The sequence below is a fragment of the Physeter macrocephalus genome, chromosome 2 (genome assembly GCF_002837175.3).
Source record: "Physeter macrocephalus isolate SW-GA chromosome 2, ASM283717v5, whole genome shotgun sequence".
Classification (NCBI taxonomy): Eukaryota; Metazoa; Chordata; class Mammalia; order Artiodactyla; family Physeteridae; genus Physeter; species Physeter macrocephalus.
In genome coordinates, this window is record NC_041215.1 from 123,498,483 (window position 1) to 123,510,567 (window position 12,085).

A 12,085-nucleotide genomic window follows, 5' to 3' on the forward strand; every position below is an offset into this window, starting at 1 on the left:
CCGTGAGCCATGGCCACTGAGCCTGCGCGTCCGGAGCCTGTGCTCCAAAACGGGAGAGGCCCGCGTACCGCAAAAAAAAAAAAAAAACAAAAAAAACTTCTCTAAAGCAAAGCCACGGTGAAGGAAATGCTGCTGTTTGGTGTGGTCTATAAAAGCTGAGTCCTAAAATTATTTTTTGTTTGTTTGTTTGTTTGTTTTTTGCGGTACGCGGGCCTCTCACTGTCGTGGCCTCTCCCGTTGTGGAGCACAGGCTCCGGACGCGCAGGCTCAGCGGCCATGGCTCACGGGCCCAGCCGCTCCGCGGCACGTGGGATCTTCCCGGACCGGGGCACGAACCCGTGTCCCCTGCATCGGCAGGCGGACTCGCAACCACTGCACCACCTGGGAAGCCCCCTAAAATTATTTTTAAGTAAGACTGTGCTGTGCCCTGTATAGATTTGATCTGTCTCAGCCAAAGAGAATGAGCTCCTTCTACTGCTTCCAATTAACACGGGCTGCTGGGAGCCTTAGATACTACCCTCCTGGATGAGAATTCCTTCCGGCTGTGTTGAGATAGAGTAGTATCTCAAACTTGACCTTTGGAAGAATACTTGCATTTACAGTTCTAATCTAAGCAAAATGGAGATAAGTAATTTGACCTTGCAATGACATTGGTCCAGAGTTTATCAAGTCCTTTAAAGACCTCAAGGTCAGAATGCCTATAGCCTGTTACTCAAGGCCAAGGGTTAGTTACAGAAAGGTGGTATGTGAGGTCGAGCAGAGATTAAGGTTAGTGGTTTCCAGACTGATTACGGAACTGCTCTGAGGGGATATTCCAGAGAAAAACTTGGGGGTTGGGATGGGGGGGGTGCCTGGCCTGAAATAGGGGTTCCCTGGGCCCCTCCTCACTTTCAACCAATCGGTTTCAATCTTTTAATATAATAGGTCCTGGGGTAACATTCTGTTTAATGGGCCTTTCCCTACTTAAATTTTCTTTTTGTATGTTAAAAGCCAACTGAACTAATCCTACTCCATCCTTTGCAGCTGAGGCCGTTGAGTTTCAGAAAGGCGAATTGACTTCCCCAAGGTCACACATTGTTTTGGCTAAAAGCTATTTCTTTTTTTTTCTTTTAATAAATTTATTCATTTATTTTTTCAACTGCGTTGGGTCTTCGTTGCTGTGCGCGGGCTTTCTTTAGTTGTGGTGAGCGGGGGTTACACTTTGTTGAGGTGTGCAGGCTTCTCATTGTGGTGGCTTCTCTTGTTGCGGAGCAGGAGCTCTAGGCACACAGGCTTCAGTAGTTGTGGCTCGTGGGCTCTAGAGCGCAGGCTCAGTAGTTGTGGCGCACGGGCTTAGTTGCTCCGCGGCATGTGGGATCTTCCCAAGCCAGGGCTCACACCCATGTCCCCTGCATTGGCAGGTGGATTCTTAACCACTGTGCCACGAGGGAAGTCCTAAAAGCTATTTCTTGTATTCCTCCTTTGACAGCTCAAAAGCTGGGCCAGCTACCAAGTGTGCTGGGCATTCGCTTCTTTTCTGTCTGGGTCTGCCCTTATTCCAGCCAGTGGTGCTGACCTGGCCATATTTCCTTTGCATTTAGGACTCTTCTGTGTGCATTTGGAAAACTAAACACCGTTCAGGTGTTTCGGGGCAGACCTAAGTCAAGGAGTCATATATTCTCAGCGTTCTTTGTCTTCATCTTGCGGTAATCTGTATGGCTCCCTTTCGGTCATGACTTAGTTATGCATTGAGGGCAGCCTTGCAGAGAACAGGGAGTACTCTGGTATCTGCAAAACGAGCAGCTGTTCTCCCACCCAAACCTTAAGTTACCCAGAACCCCATTTTAGGAGAATGTGCATTAGAGAAGTCTGTGACCAGAAGGGAAAGATGGCATTGGGAGACTGAGATCATGTTTTTTATCCCCACCTGCAAAAACATTTGCCTTTTTCACTTTCAAGAAAATAAACCAGGAAATCAGACAAATGAGAATATCAGTGACATTTTGCAGTTAGTAATAATGGCTATCTGGGTAATTTCCATCTCATCATTCCTTGTTTACCGGAAACTTCTTTGGCTTTGAGGTAGATGATTGGCATACTAAGAGGTATTTTATTTCGAAAAATAGCTCCTCCACTCACCTGAATGTTCAGTGCTTTTCCTGATCTTTTGTCTAAAAATTAGCTGCTAATCACTGACTCCTGAGTCTGTGCTGCAGAAACACGGCCCCACTGCCTGGGATGTCAGCTCCTTGGGCACGACAAGTGCTACAGAATGTATTGATGGATGTTTTTGTTCCGGGATTTGGTTTCCTGTCTCTCAGTTTTATCTCCTCTTCTCTCTGCCATTCACTTTACCTACCATTTCTAGTTCTAACCCCGGTTTCTTTTCCCTCTCATTGTTCCCGATGCGACCAACACATACCCTGAAACTGAAATTCTTATTTACAAAGATATATTGATGTGATACACACTGAGATTTCCTACAAGGGAAACTTAGATTATTGTTCTGAAAAGACAAGTACTTAACTACTTTATTTACAGTACATATAATTCTCAAGAATTTGGAAGCAAATATTGGCTCTCAAGCTATTTAATTACATATACAGAGATGTTATCTAAAAGCTCCTTTGCCTGCCCTGTACACATGTTGATATTTTTAACTTCACCTTTGCTTTTTGTTTCTAAGAAGATTTAGAGAATATTTAGCTCTCTACTCAAAAAAAAAAAAAAAAAAAAGACAGCGTTCCTAAAAATTAAAAAAAGAGAGTTCCTAAGAGAAGGTAAAAGGTATGCCTAAAGATATTAATTAGTAATATGTAACACTAAAGCAGTTTGCTGTCATCCATGCCAGTCTTTTCAATTATTTACTAGGATGAAAATATTGAACTTGGTCTCAGTTACGTCTCTAGGGCAGAGAATGGTTGTTGCTGAATTTTTATAATGTCATATAACTCTTGGGTACCATGAAATGACACAAGGGAGGGGTTTGACCCTTGTCAAAGTTTGGCAGAAGTTTTCCTCATAAAGCTTCAAAGTAGGACAGATTACCAAGTGTACCTGACAGCTGGTGCCTTAAAATAACTAATTTTTATGTAAAAAAGGTCGCTTCACAGGATTTGCCCCAAGGTCAAGCCTGCTGGATGTGTGTTTATAAAACAGAATCTGCAGAGATTAGTCCTCACATTAGATAATGAGACACAGTGAGAAGGAGGGAGGGGGGAGTTTGTCATTTATTCATCTCCGTCCCTTGACCTTGTTTTGCACATCTAACCATAGCATCTTGGCAGAGAGGTAGAACCATACACTTCCTTATTTAATTCATTCTGTGTATTATTGTCTTTCCACTTTAGGATGGATCCATTCTTTCTCCTTTGAATTCACTTAGAAGTAAAGTTCATCCCAGAGGAGAGATGAACTTCTGGCTTACATTGTATGCTCACTCCTGACTACAGACTTCCTCCCAGGTAGAACCATGCACTGCTTGGCTTGAGGCTGAATTCTTGAACTTAACCGTGACTGGTTTACACGAATCCAGATACGCCTCTGGAGCCGAGGGCAGTGTCAACATAAGTCTTTTTTTTTTTTTTCCTTAAATCTGTTTATTTTCCTCCCTGCCTACTACCAGGATAACAGGGTGGAGAAGGAGGATAGAAAATGGGAGTGCATTTTATTTATTTATTTATTTTTTTAACGGGCCTCTCACTGTTGTGGCCTCTCCCGTTGCGGAGCACAGGCTCCGGAAGCACAGGCTCAGCGGCCATGGCCCACGGGCTCAGCCGCTGCGCGGCATGTGGGATCCTCCCGGACCGGGGCACGAACCTGCGTCCCCTGCATCGGCAGGCGGACTCTCAACCACTGCGCCACCAGGGAAGCCCGGGAGTGCATTTTAGCAGGCCCCATGTGTACTTGCTGTGTTTCCTACACCATCACTGTAGTGGGCCAACTTGACAAATCCCATTTAAAAGGTAAATTACAAACATTCATCTTCAAGTGATTTTTCTAAAGTCTTCATGTTAGTTAATCTCTTGTTGCTGCAACAAATTACCACGAACTTAGTGGCTTAAAACAACACATATTTATTCTGTGGATACAAAATATATGGAGGTCAGAAGTCCAAAATGGTTCTTATCTGGCTGAAATCAGGGATCAGCAGAGCTGCGTTCCTTCCGGAGCCTCAAGGAGAGGATCCTTTTCCTCATGTTTTCCAGCTTCTAGAGGCTGCCGGCATCCCTTGACTCTTGGCTCCCCCCTCCATCTTCAAATCACTTTCTGACTCTTGACTCTTCCGCCTCCTTCTATTTTTTAAAGATCTTTGTGATTCCATTGAAGCCACCTACATAATCCAGGGTAACCCCTCAATCTCGAAATCATTAATCACATCTGCAAAGCCCCTTTTGCCGTGTAAGGTACCATCTTCGCAGGTTCTAAGGATTAGGAGGTAGACATCTTTGGGGACATTCTCCTGCCTGCCACAGTCATAGACCCACACAGCGTGCTAACAGAGTTCACCTCCCTTGAGTTTCTAGCCCTCTGTGGACACAGGAGAAAGGTTTGGGTTTTTTTGTGTGTCTTTCCCTGATATTTCTGTCTTGGATGTTACTAATTTAATTTTATGAAGAATTAACATCATCTGTGTCTGTGTAGACACCTGGGGGTTGATAGATGTTCAGTAACACTGTAGGTTGCTAGTATTGATACTATAATTACACAAGGGGAGAGGAGGTAGCACCTTGGCAATTGCAACCCTGGGAATCGTAGAGGGTTTTTTAAATTTTGTTTTGTTTTTGTTTGTTTGGGGGTTTCTGGGGCCACATCTAGGGGCATGTGGGATCTTAGTACCCCTGACTAGAGATGGAACCAACACCCCCTGCAGTAGGAGCAAGGAGTCTTTGGACGGCCAAGGAAGTCCCTAGGTAGAGGTTCTTATTTTTTAAATTTATTTTAAAATATTTATTTATTCATTTGGCTGTGCTGGGTCTTAGTTGCGGCATGGGGGGCTCTTTCAGCTGCAGCATGTATGCGGGATCTTGTTCCCTGACCAGGGATCAAACCCAGGTCCCCCTGCATTGAGAGCGTGGAGTCTTAACCACTGGACCACCAGGGAAGTCCTTAGATAGAGGTTTTTAAAACTTGCCTTGGGGCTTCCCTGGTGGCGCAGTGGTTGCGCGTCCGCCTGCCGATGCAGGGGAACCGGGTTCGCGCCCCGGTCTGGGAAGATCCCGCATGCCGCGGAGCGGCTGGACCCGTGAGCCATGGCCGCTGAGCCTGCGCGTCCGGAGCCTGTGCTCCGCAACGGGAGAGGCCACAACAGAGGGAGGCCCGCATACCACAAAAAAACAAACAAAAAAAAACTTGCCTTACGGTGACCTGTTCAATGAACTCAAGAGTCTTCTAACTTTTGTCTTTTAGGCTTATGTACAGAAGTACATTGTGAAGAATTATTTCTACTATTACCTATTCAGATTTTCAGCCGCTTTGGGACAAGAAGTGTTCTACATCACATTCCTTCCATTCACTCACTGGAATATTGATCCTTATTTGTCCAGAAGACTGACCATCATATGGGTTGTAAGTATTAGTATTATTACTTATGAACCAGTATTACTTCTACAACAGCTACCTGCTTTGGTATTCAAGTACTCTGCATATATGCTCTTTTAAAAAAGTCACTCCGAGTTGAATTTTTACCTCGTTTACTTTGGGAAAATGGAAGGAAAGATTTAAAAGCTGTGGGTGAATAAGACTATGAGAGGGGAGAGATGACGTTTAGGAAAAGGACCTTTCTTAGAATCCGTGAAGGGACATAAAATGCCTCCTCCCAAGAAAGCCCTTTCAGTAAAATTTGATCAAAAACTGAAAATAGGAGCTGTTGGCTAATAATTCAGAGTGGTATTAAGTGTAACTACGCCATGTCTGTTGGATACACAAAAGCATGTAAGGCAGGGCAACTTCTCTGAGGAAGCTTGTAGTATCATGGGGGCAGCTGGCGTATACACGAAAACCCATAATTCTGGGTGGAGAGGTGGAGCCCCTTCTGATGTTTCGTCTGGGACCCTATCATTGAACTTTGTTCAGGATCAAATAAGTTCTGATTTTTATTTATTTATTTATTTATTTATTTTCTTAATTTTTGGGGCCGCATCGGGTCTTAGTTGCGGCATGTGGGGTCTTTGTTGAGGCATGCAGGCTTCTCTCTGGTGGTGGCGTGCAGATTTTCTCTTCTCTGGTTGTGGTGCGCAGGCTCCAGGGCAGGTGAACTCTGTACTTTGTGGCATGCAGGCTCTCTAGTTGAGGCACGAGAGCTCAGTAGTTGTGGCGTGTGGGCTTAGTTGCCCCGTGGCGTGTGGGATCTTAGTTCCCCGACCGGGGATCGAACCCTCGTCCCCTGCATTGTAAGGTGGATTCTTTACCACTGGACCACCAGAGAAGTCCCTGATTGTCTTGTTGAAGAACACTTTAATTTCCTGTTAGAACATGCGTTTTGTAAATTTAAGTTTTTAAATTAAAAATACATGGCTGGGGGCTTCCCTGGTGGCACAGTGGTTAAGAATCCACCTGCCAATGCAGGGGACACGGGTTCGAGCCCTGGTCTGGGAAGATCCCACATGCCACGGAGCAGCTAAGCCCGTGTGCCACAACTATTGAGCCTGTGCTCTAGAGCCCATGAGCCACAACTACTAAGCCCATGCGCCAAAACTACTGAAGCCCGTGCACCTAGAGCCTGTGCTCCGCAACAAGAGAAGCCCACACACCACACCGAAGAGTAGTTTTTTTTTTTTTTTTTTTTTTTTTTTTAAACTGGGGGAGATAGTGGTTATTTGCAAGGCAGCAAGGCATGCTGCCAGCGTCCGGACCCTGGGATCAGGTAGGCCTGGGTTCAAGTGCAGCTCAGCCACTGCGCTTGTCCGTGTGCCCTTGTCCTGAGCCTGTAAAATGGTGTTAATAATGCACATGTCCCAGAATCATCGTCAAGACATATAGGGTATGGCCTGGTGCATGCGAGGACTCTGCAAGTCGCCATAAGCGTGGTAACACATGGTGATGAGTCCAAGAAGGCGAAAGAGTCTTAAAGATCAACCAATTCTTAGGTCAAAGATGGTTTAGCTGGGAGAGGGGGGCTTCAGGGACAAGGTTGCCAGCACGGCTGTCTCCCTGACTCAAGATTCTGCTCTGAAAACAGCTTCACAAGTGCCTGGTCAAGAAATATTTTAGATTCCACATGTAAGTCGTATCATATGATATTTGTCCTTCTCATTCTGACTGACTTCACTTAGTATGATATTCTCTAGCTGCATCCATGTTGCTTCAAATGGCGTTATTGCATTCATTTTATGGCTGAGTAGTATTCCATTTTATATCTGTACCACATCTTCTTTATGCATGAACCTCTCTACGAAACAGAAACAGACTGGCAGACATAGAGGACAGACTTGTGATTGCCGGAGCGGAGGGAAGGACTGGGAGTTTGGAATTAACAGATATAAACTAGTATATATAGGATGGATAAACAACAAGTTCCTACTGTATAGCACGGGGGACTGTATTCAACATCCTGTGAGAAACCATAATGGAAAAGAATATGAAAAAGAATATATATATGTATAACTGAATCACTTTGCTGTACAGTAGAAATTCTAACACAACATTGTAAATCAACTCTATTTCAGTTAAAAAAAAAAAAAAAAAAGTGCCTGTCGTATCTAAAAGAAGCTGGGGTTCTCGGGCGGCTCTGCTCTGAGAAGCCGTGGCTGCACCCCTGGTGCTTTTATTTTTCTCACTTGTGGAACAAGCGAGAGGGGCCTTGATCAGGAGGCATAAGTGCAGATATCCTAAAAGGCAGGGCAGAGGAATAAAGCAGTGAAGTGCTGGGTGGGGAGGGCTGGTGGGTGGGGCACCTGGGGCATTGGGAGGGGCTACCCCTCACCTCCACCTGTGCCTGAGAGAGGAAAGACAGGCTGGTGTGGTCAGATCTCTTTTTCATGTGAAATCTTTTTCTTTTTTCTTTTTTTTTTTTTTTTTTTTGGTGGTATGCGGGCCTCCCTCTGCTGTGGCCTCTCCCGTTCAGGCCCAGCGGCCATGGCTCACGGGCCCAGCCGCTCCGCGGCATGTGGGATCCTCCCAGACCGGGGCGCGAACCCGGTTCCCCTGCATCAGCAGGCGGACGCGTAACCACTGCGCCACCAGGGAAGCCCATGTGAAATCTTTAAATGTAAGGCTTACATTTTTACAAGCTCTATATGCCAATTGAACAAAGAATCCTTGAAGTCTAAACTTCCGAGGCTTGGTTTGAAGCCTCTGGCCTTGAAGAACAGCTAAGGTCCCTCGGGCTTACGGTTAAGATTATTTGGCCCCGAATTCTTCCTATTTGCTCCTTTTCTCTCTCAAACTACAAGCCACTTTTTCCTTTCTCCATCCCTGTCTCCCTTCCAGCTCTCTTCTGAAATCTAGCTTCTGTCTAAAAGTATGATCCAACGAGAATCTGCCAAAGCATAGGCATCTTGCAAAAGATGAGCTTTAGTGCAGTTGTTCCTCTCCTTTTGGAAGCGGCTTCCGTTCCTGCAGAGCGGTGATGTCCACTGGAGGAGCTGGGGGAGGAGAGACAGGGAGCGGGGTGCAATCCTTCTGTTCTTAGGACATGAAAATGCACCCAAGACCCGTGGTGCTTGAGTGTCTTTTCCTGTCATTTATTTTCTGAGATACCAAAAAAAAAAAAAAAAAAATCCAACTTTTATGGTTGTCAACTGGGGCAAATGATGCAAAATACTTCTAGTAACCTGGGAATATCTTATACTGTGTACAGTCAGCTCAAGGCCAATTATCTTGCCCACTTGAGGGTGGAAAACTTTTCCTGAGGGGCCGGGCAGATCTTTAGACCTGATGGGAGGCAGTGGTTAGGGGACTCAGATTGTCATTATGGGTTGTTATTTTTCACTTTGGAGTCCTCATTTCAAAGGGCTCAAAAGATTTCCCGTTTGAGGTAGAATTACCAGTCTTTTGTCAGAGAGTGGACAAATAAAGTCTTTACCTGAGAGAGGAAAGAGCAGCCTTTGAGTATGCAGTTTGTCCCGAGCTTTGGCGAGGTGCTATTTGCTTTCAAAAATGGGTGCGTGGCCAGGTCCCAAAGGCCCCCATGCAGAGGTATGTAATTCGTATCAGTGAAGCAGTGTGTGCATTCCTGGAAGTTCCGGTGGAGGGAATAGTGGCCGGTCCAAGTGGGGGATGGAGGGTTCAGAGGTGGGACGGTGTTTGCTCTGTGCTCAGCTGCAGAGATAGATAATAATGAGAGAGGCTTGGTTTGGCTCCAGTGTTGAAAGTGGGTGGAGGGAAGGAAAATTCCTGATGGTGTTGGCATTTGGGAGGGAAGGAGGGGTGGAGACGGGTGAGATTCTTTTGGGCAATCTGCTTCCTGCTGAGGCAGCCTGTCTCCTGTAAGGGATAGCCCTAAATTAGTGGCTGCCTCTTTAAGGGGTGAGGGTGAAGAAATGTTAATTACATAAGGGGCAGAATTTGAAGTCCCCTAACTTTAAACATCTTTTCTCACCCCAAATCCTTTGGAAGGCAGCTGTGTCCAAGAGTGCCAAACCTCTTGACACATTTCATATTAATTCGACAATTGTCATTGGATGAAGTCTCAACAGGTTTATTGCTTTGAAAAATAATTTTTTATATTAAGGGTGACTCATACTGTCTGAAGTAGCTTAGCGGAATTTATGGTTATAGCAACTGTTTTCTCATCACAATCATAATTGTTCCTCTTGTCTATTGCACCTCTCATTGCTTTTGCTGGCATCTGTGTTCACTATTTGATCTTCCTAACAATGGGTTGGTATCATTTTATAGATTGGGATAGTAATACTTCAAATAATAATAAGCCGTATTATATGTGGAGGCCTTAGTTTACATGCCACTCAGTGTAATAATGCTTTACATATTTTACCTAATTTAATCCTGCCAGCAATCCTGAGAAGTGATTATTGCCAGTTTTACAGATTAGGAAGCTGACATGTAGAAAGGATCACTTTGGATTAAGTGGATTTGATCCTGTCCCCTAAGGCCTCTTGTGCTAGAGAGGGCCGCCACTCAGCTTCAAGCATTAAAACGACTTGCCCAAGGTTCTCTTCCATTGCATATTTGCTATGATTGTATTTCAGGTTTGCCTGTATGGCATTTATTAACTCTATCTACTACTTAGGTGTCTTCTATAGGCCCTTCTTGACAAGTCAAAGGTATCTTATCCCAGAAAAGTTAGATAAGCCTTTTTTTAATTAGCTGAAAAACATCAATGAGGTTTTTTCTTCTTTTGTCACTTATCAAGGTTTTTGACCTGTCATTGGATTCAATAAAATCTTCGACCTTGGGACAGAAAAGGCCATGAATGGGTTATTCATTAGATGCTCATAAAGAGATGTTATAGACAGTGCTTCACAAGGAGTCACTGCCCAGCTGAGTGATTATCTGATCTCTCGGCTTCCACTGTGGTGTGGTGACGGCCCCACCAAAAAAGAAAATAGTACTGCTTGTGTCTTAAAAAGGTTAGAGGCAATTTCATTGAAACTGCATCGTGTTCAGCTTTGTAATATGAGGCAAAATCTCACTTTTTGCTAAATAAAGTTATTCTCCATTTTGTAAAATAATGCAAATATCGATACCACAACTGATCCATGGAAGGCTCATCTTCTCTGTTCTTATGATACTTATATCCTGCCTCTTTTCACAGATCTTTCATGGCGTTCAAGATGAGATGCAAGAAAAAAATAGGAAATGTAGGTAAAATCAAAATTAGGGGGAATACAGATAGAATAGGAGATGAATGCCTAAAGTTGAGCCATGAATTTGTCTTTCAACTTTGTCCTGACTAATTTATTTTATTTATTTATTTATTTATTTATTTTTTGCGGTACGCGGGCCTCTCACTGTTGTGGCCTCTCCCGTTGCGGAGCACAGGCTCCGGACGCACAGGCCCAGCGGCCATGGCTCACGGGCCCAGCCGCTCCGCGGCATGTGGGATCTTCCCGGACCGGGGCACGAACCCGTGTCCCCTGCATCGGCAGGTGGACTCTCAACCACTGCGCCACCAGGGAAGCCCTGTCTTGACTAATTTACAATGAAATGACATTATTCGCTAGGGAAGAATAGGCTCATTCCTAAGAGAGGAAACCTCCTGACACATAGGATTGATAGAATCATTAAGGATAGTGATGCATGTTGCTAAATTGTATTCCTAGGAATGTTGTTTGCTATCAGTACCCCGATCAGCTGTGTGAGAGTACTAATTTTGACTCTTCCTCATAACCTTTGTGTGTTCTCATTTTTTCAATCATTGCTGATTAAACCGATGAAAAATGGTACCTCCATTCATTTTCATGTATTTTTAGTGAAAATGAAAATACTTTTCAGACTTTCATCAGCCATTTGTGTTAACTGTTGTGAATTGTCAGCCTGTCTTTTGAGTATATTTTTAAAGGGCTTTAAGTTTTTAATTGCTTTTCAGCAGTTGTTAACGTAAAATGTGTTCAACTATTGATTTTCCATGTCTCAGAGGCAATGTGCCTTTATATATAAGATTTTTAGAAATTTAAGATTTTGAGAAATGGTATGTAAGTTTATGGTGTCAGCAATAGTGACCTAAGAAAATCCCTTAAAATTGAATTTCAATGCTTTTATGCCAGGTGTTCACTTTAGTTTTAGGCACAGACCTCACCACTCCTTGTTGCCCTACCTTTTGTGACCTCCCTGGCCCCTTTAATTTGAATTTGGGACTCTCATCTTCAGGCACTTAATCTTTCTGGCCTGCAGTTTCCCTGGCCACAAAATAGCTTACTCAGGGGCAACCAGCCCTTAGAAAACCTGATTCTTGCTGCCTGAACTCCAGGAAGGTTTAAATTTGTCTTGGAGTTTTTCCTTGCCTTTTTTCCCCATTTGTAAACACTTCTTTAACCTAACACCAAAGGATACAGTACAGTCTCCACCATTCTAACCCATGTGTGGTTATTTTTAAGTAATTGTCATCCTATCCAAACTGTTCTTTTTTTTTTTTTTTTTTTGTTTGTTTGTTTGCGGTACGCGGGCCTCTCACTGTTGTGGCCTCTCCCGTTGCGGGGCACAG

At 44.3% G+C, this 12,085-nt stretch overlaps 1 protein-coding gene across 2 annotated transcripts in view; it reads left to right on the forward strand.

Annotated features, from left to right (window-relative positions):
* The window catches only part of SGPP2 (sphingosine-1-phosphate phosphatase 2), a 128,306-nt gene that overhangs the window by 44,472 nt on the left and 71,749 nt on the right, over positions 1 to 12,085 (forward strand). For both annotated transcript variants that reach the window (XM_024124663.3, XM_024124664.3), the window contains exon 2: positions 5,389 to 5,547. In XM_024124663.3, coding sequence (XP_023980431.1) covers positions 5,389 to 5,547 — 159 coding nt within the window. The remainder of the gene's footprint in view (positions 1 to 5,388; positions 5,548 to 12,085) is intronic.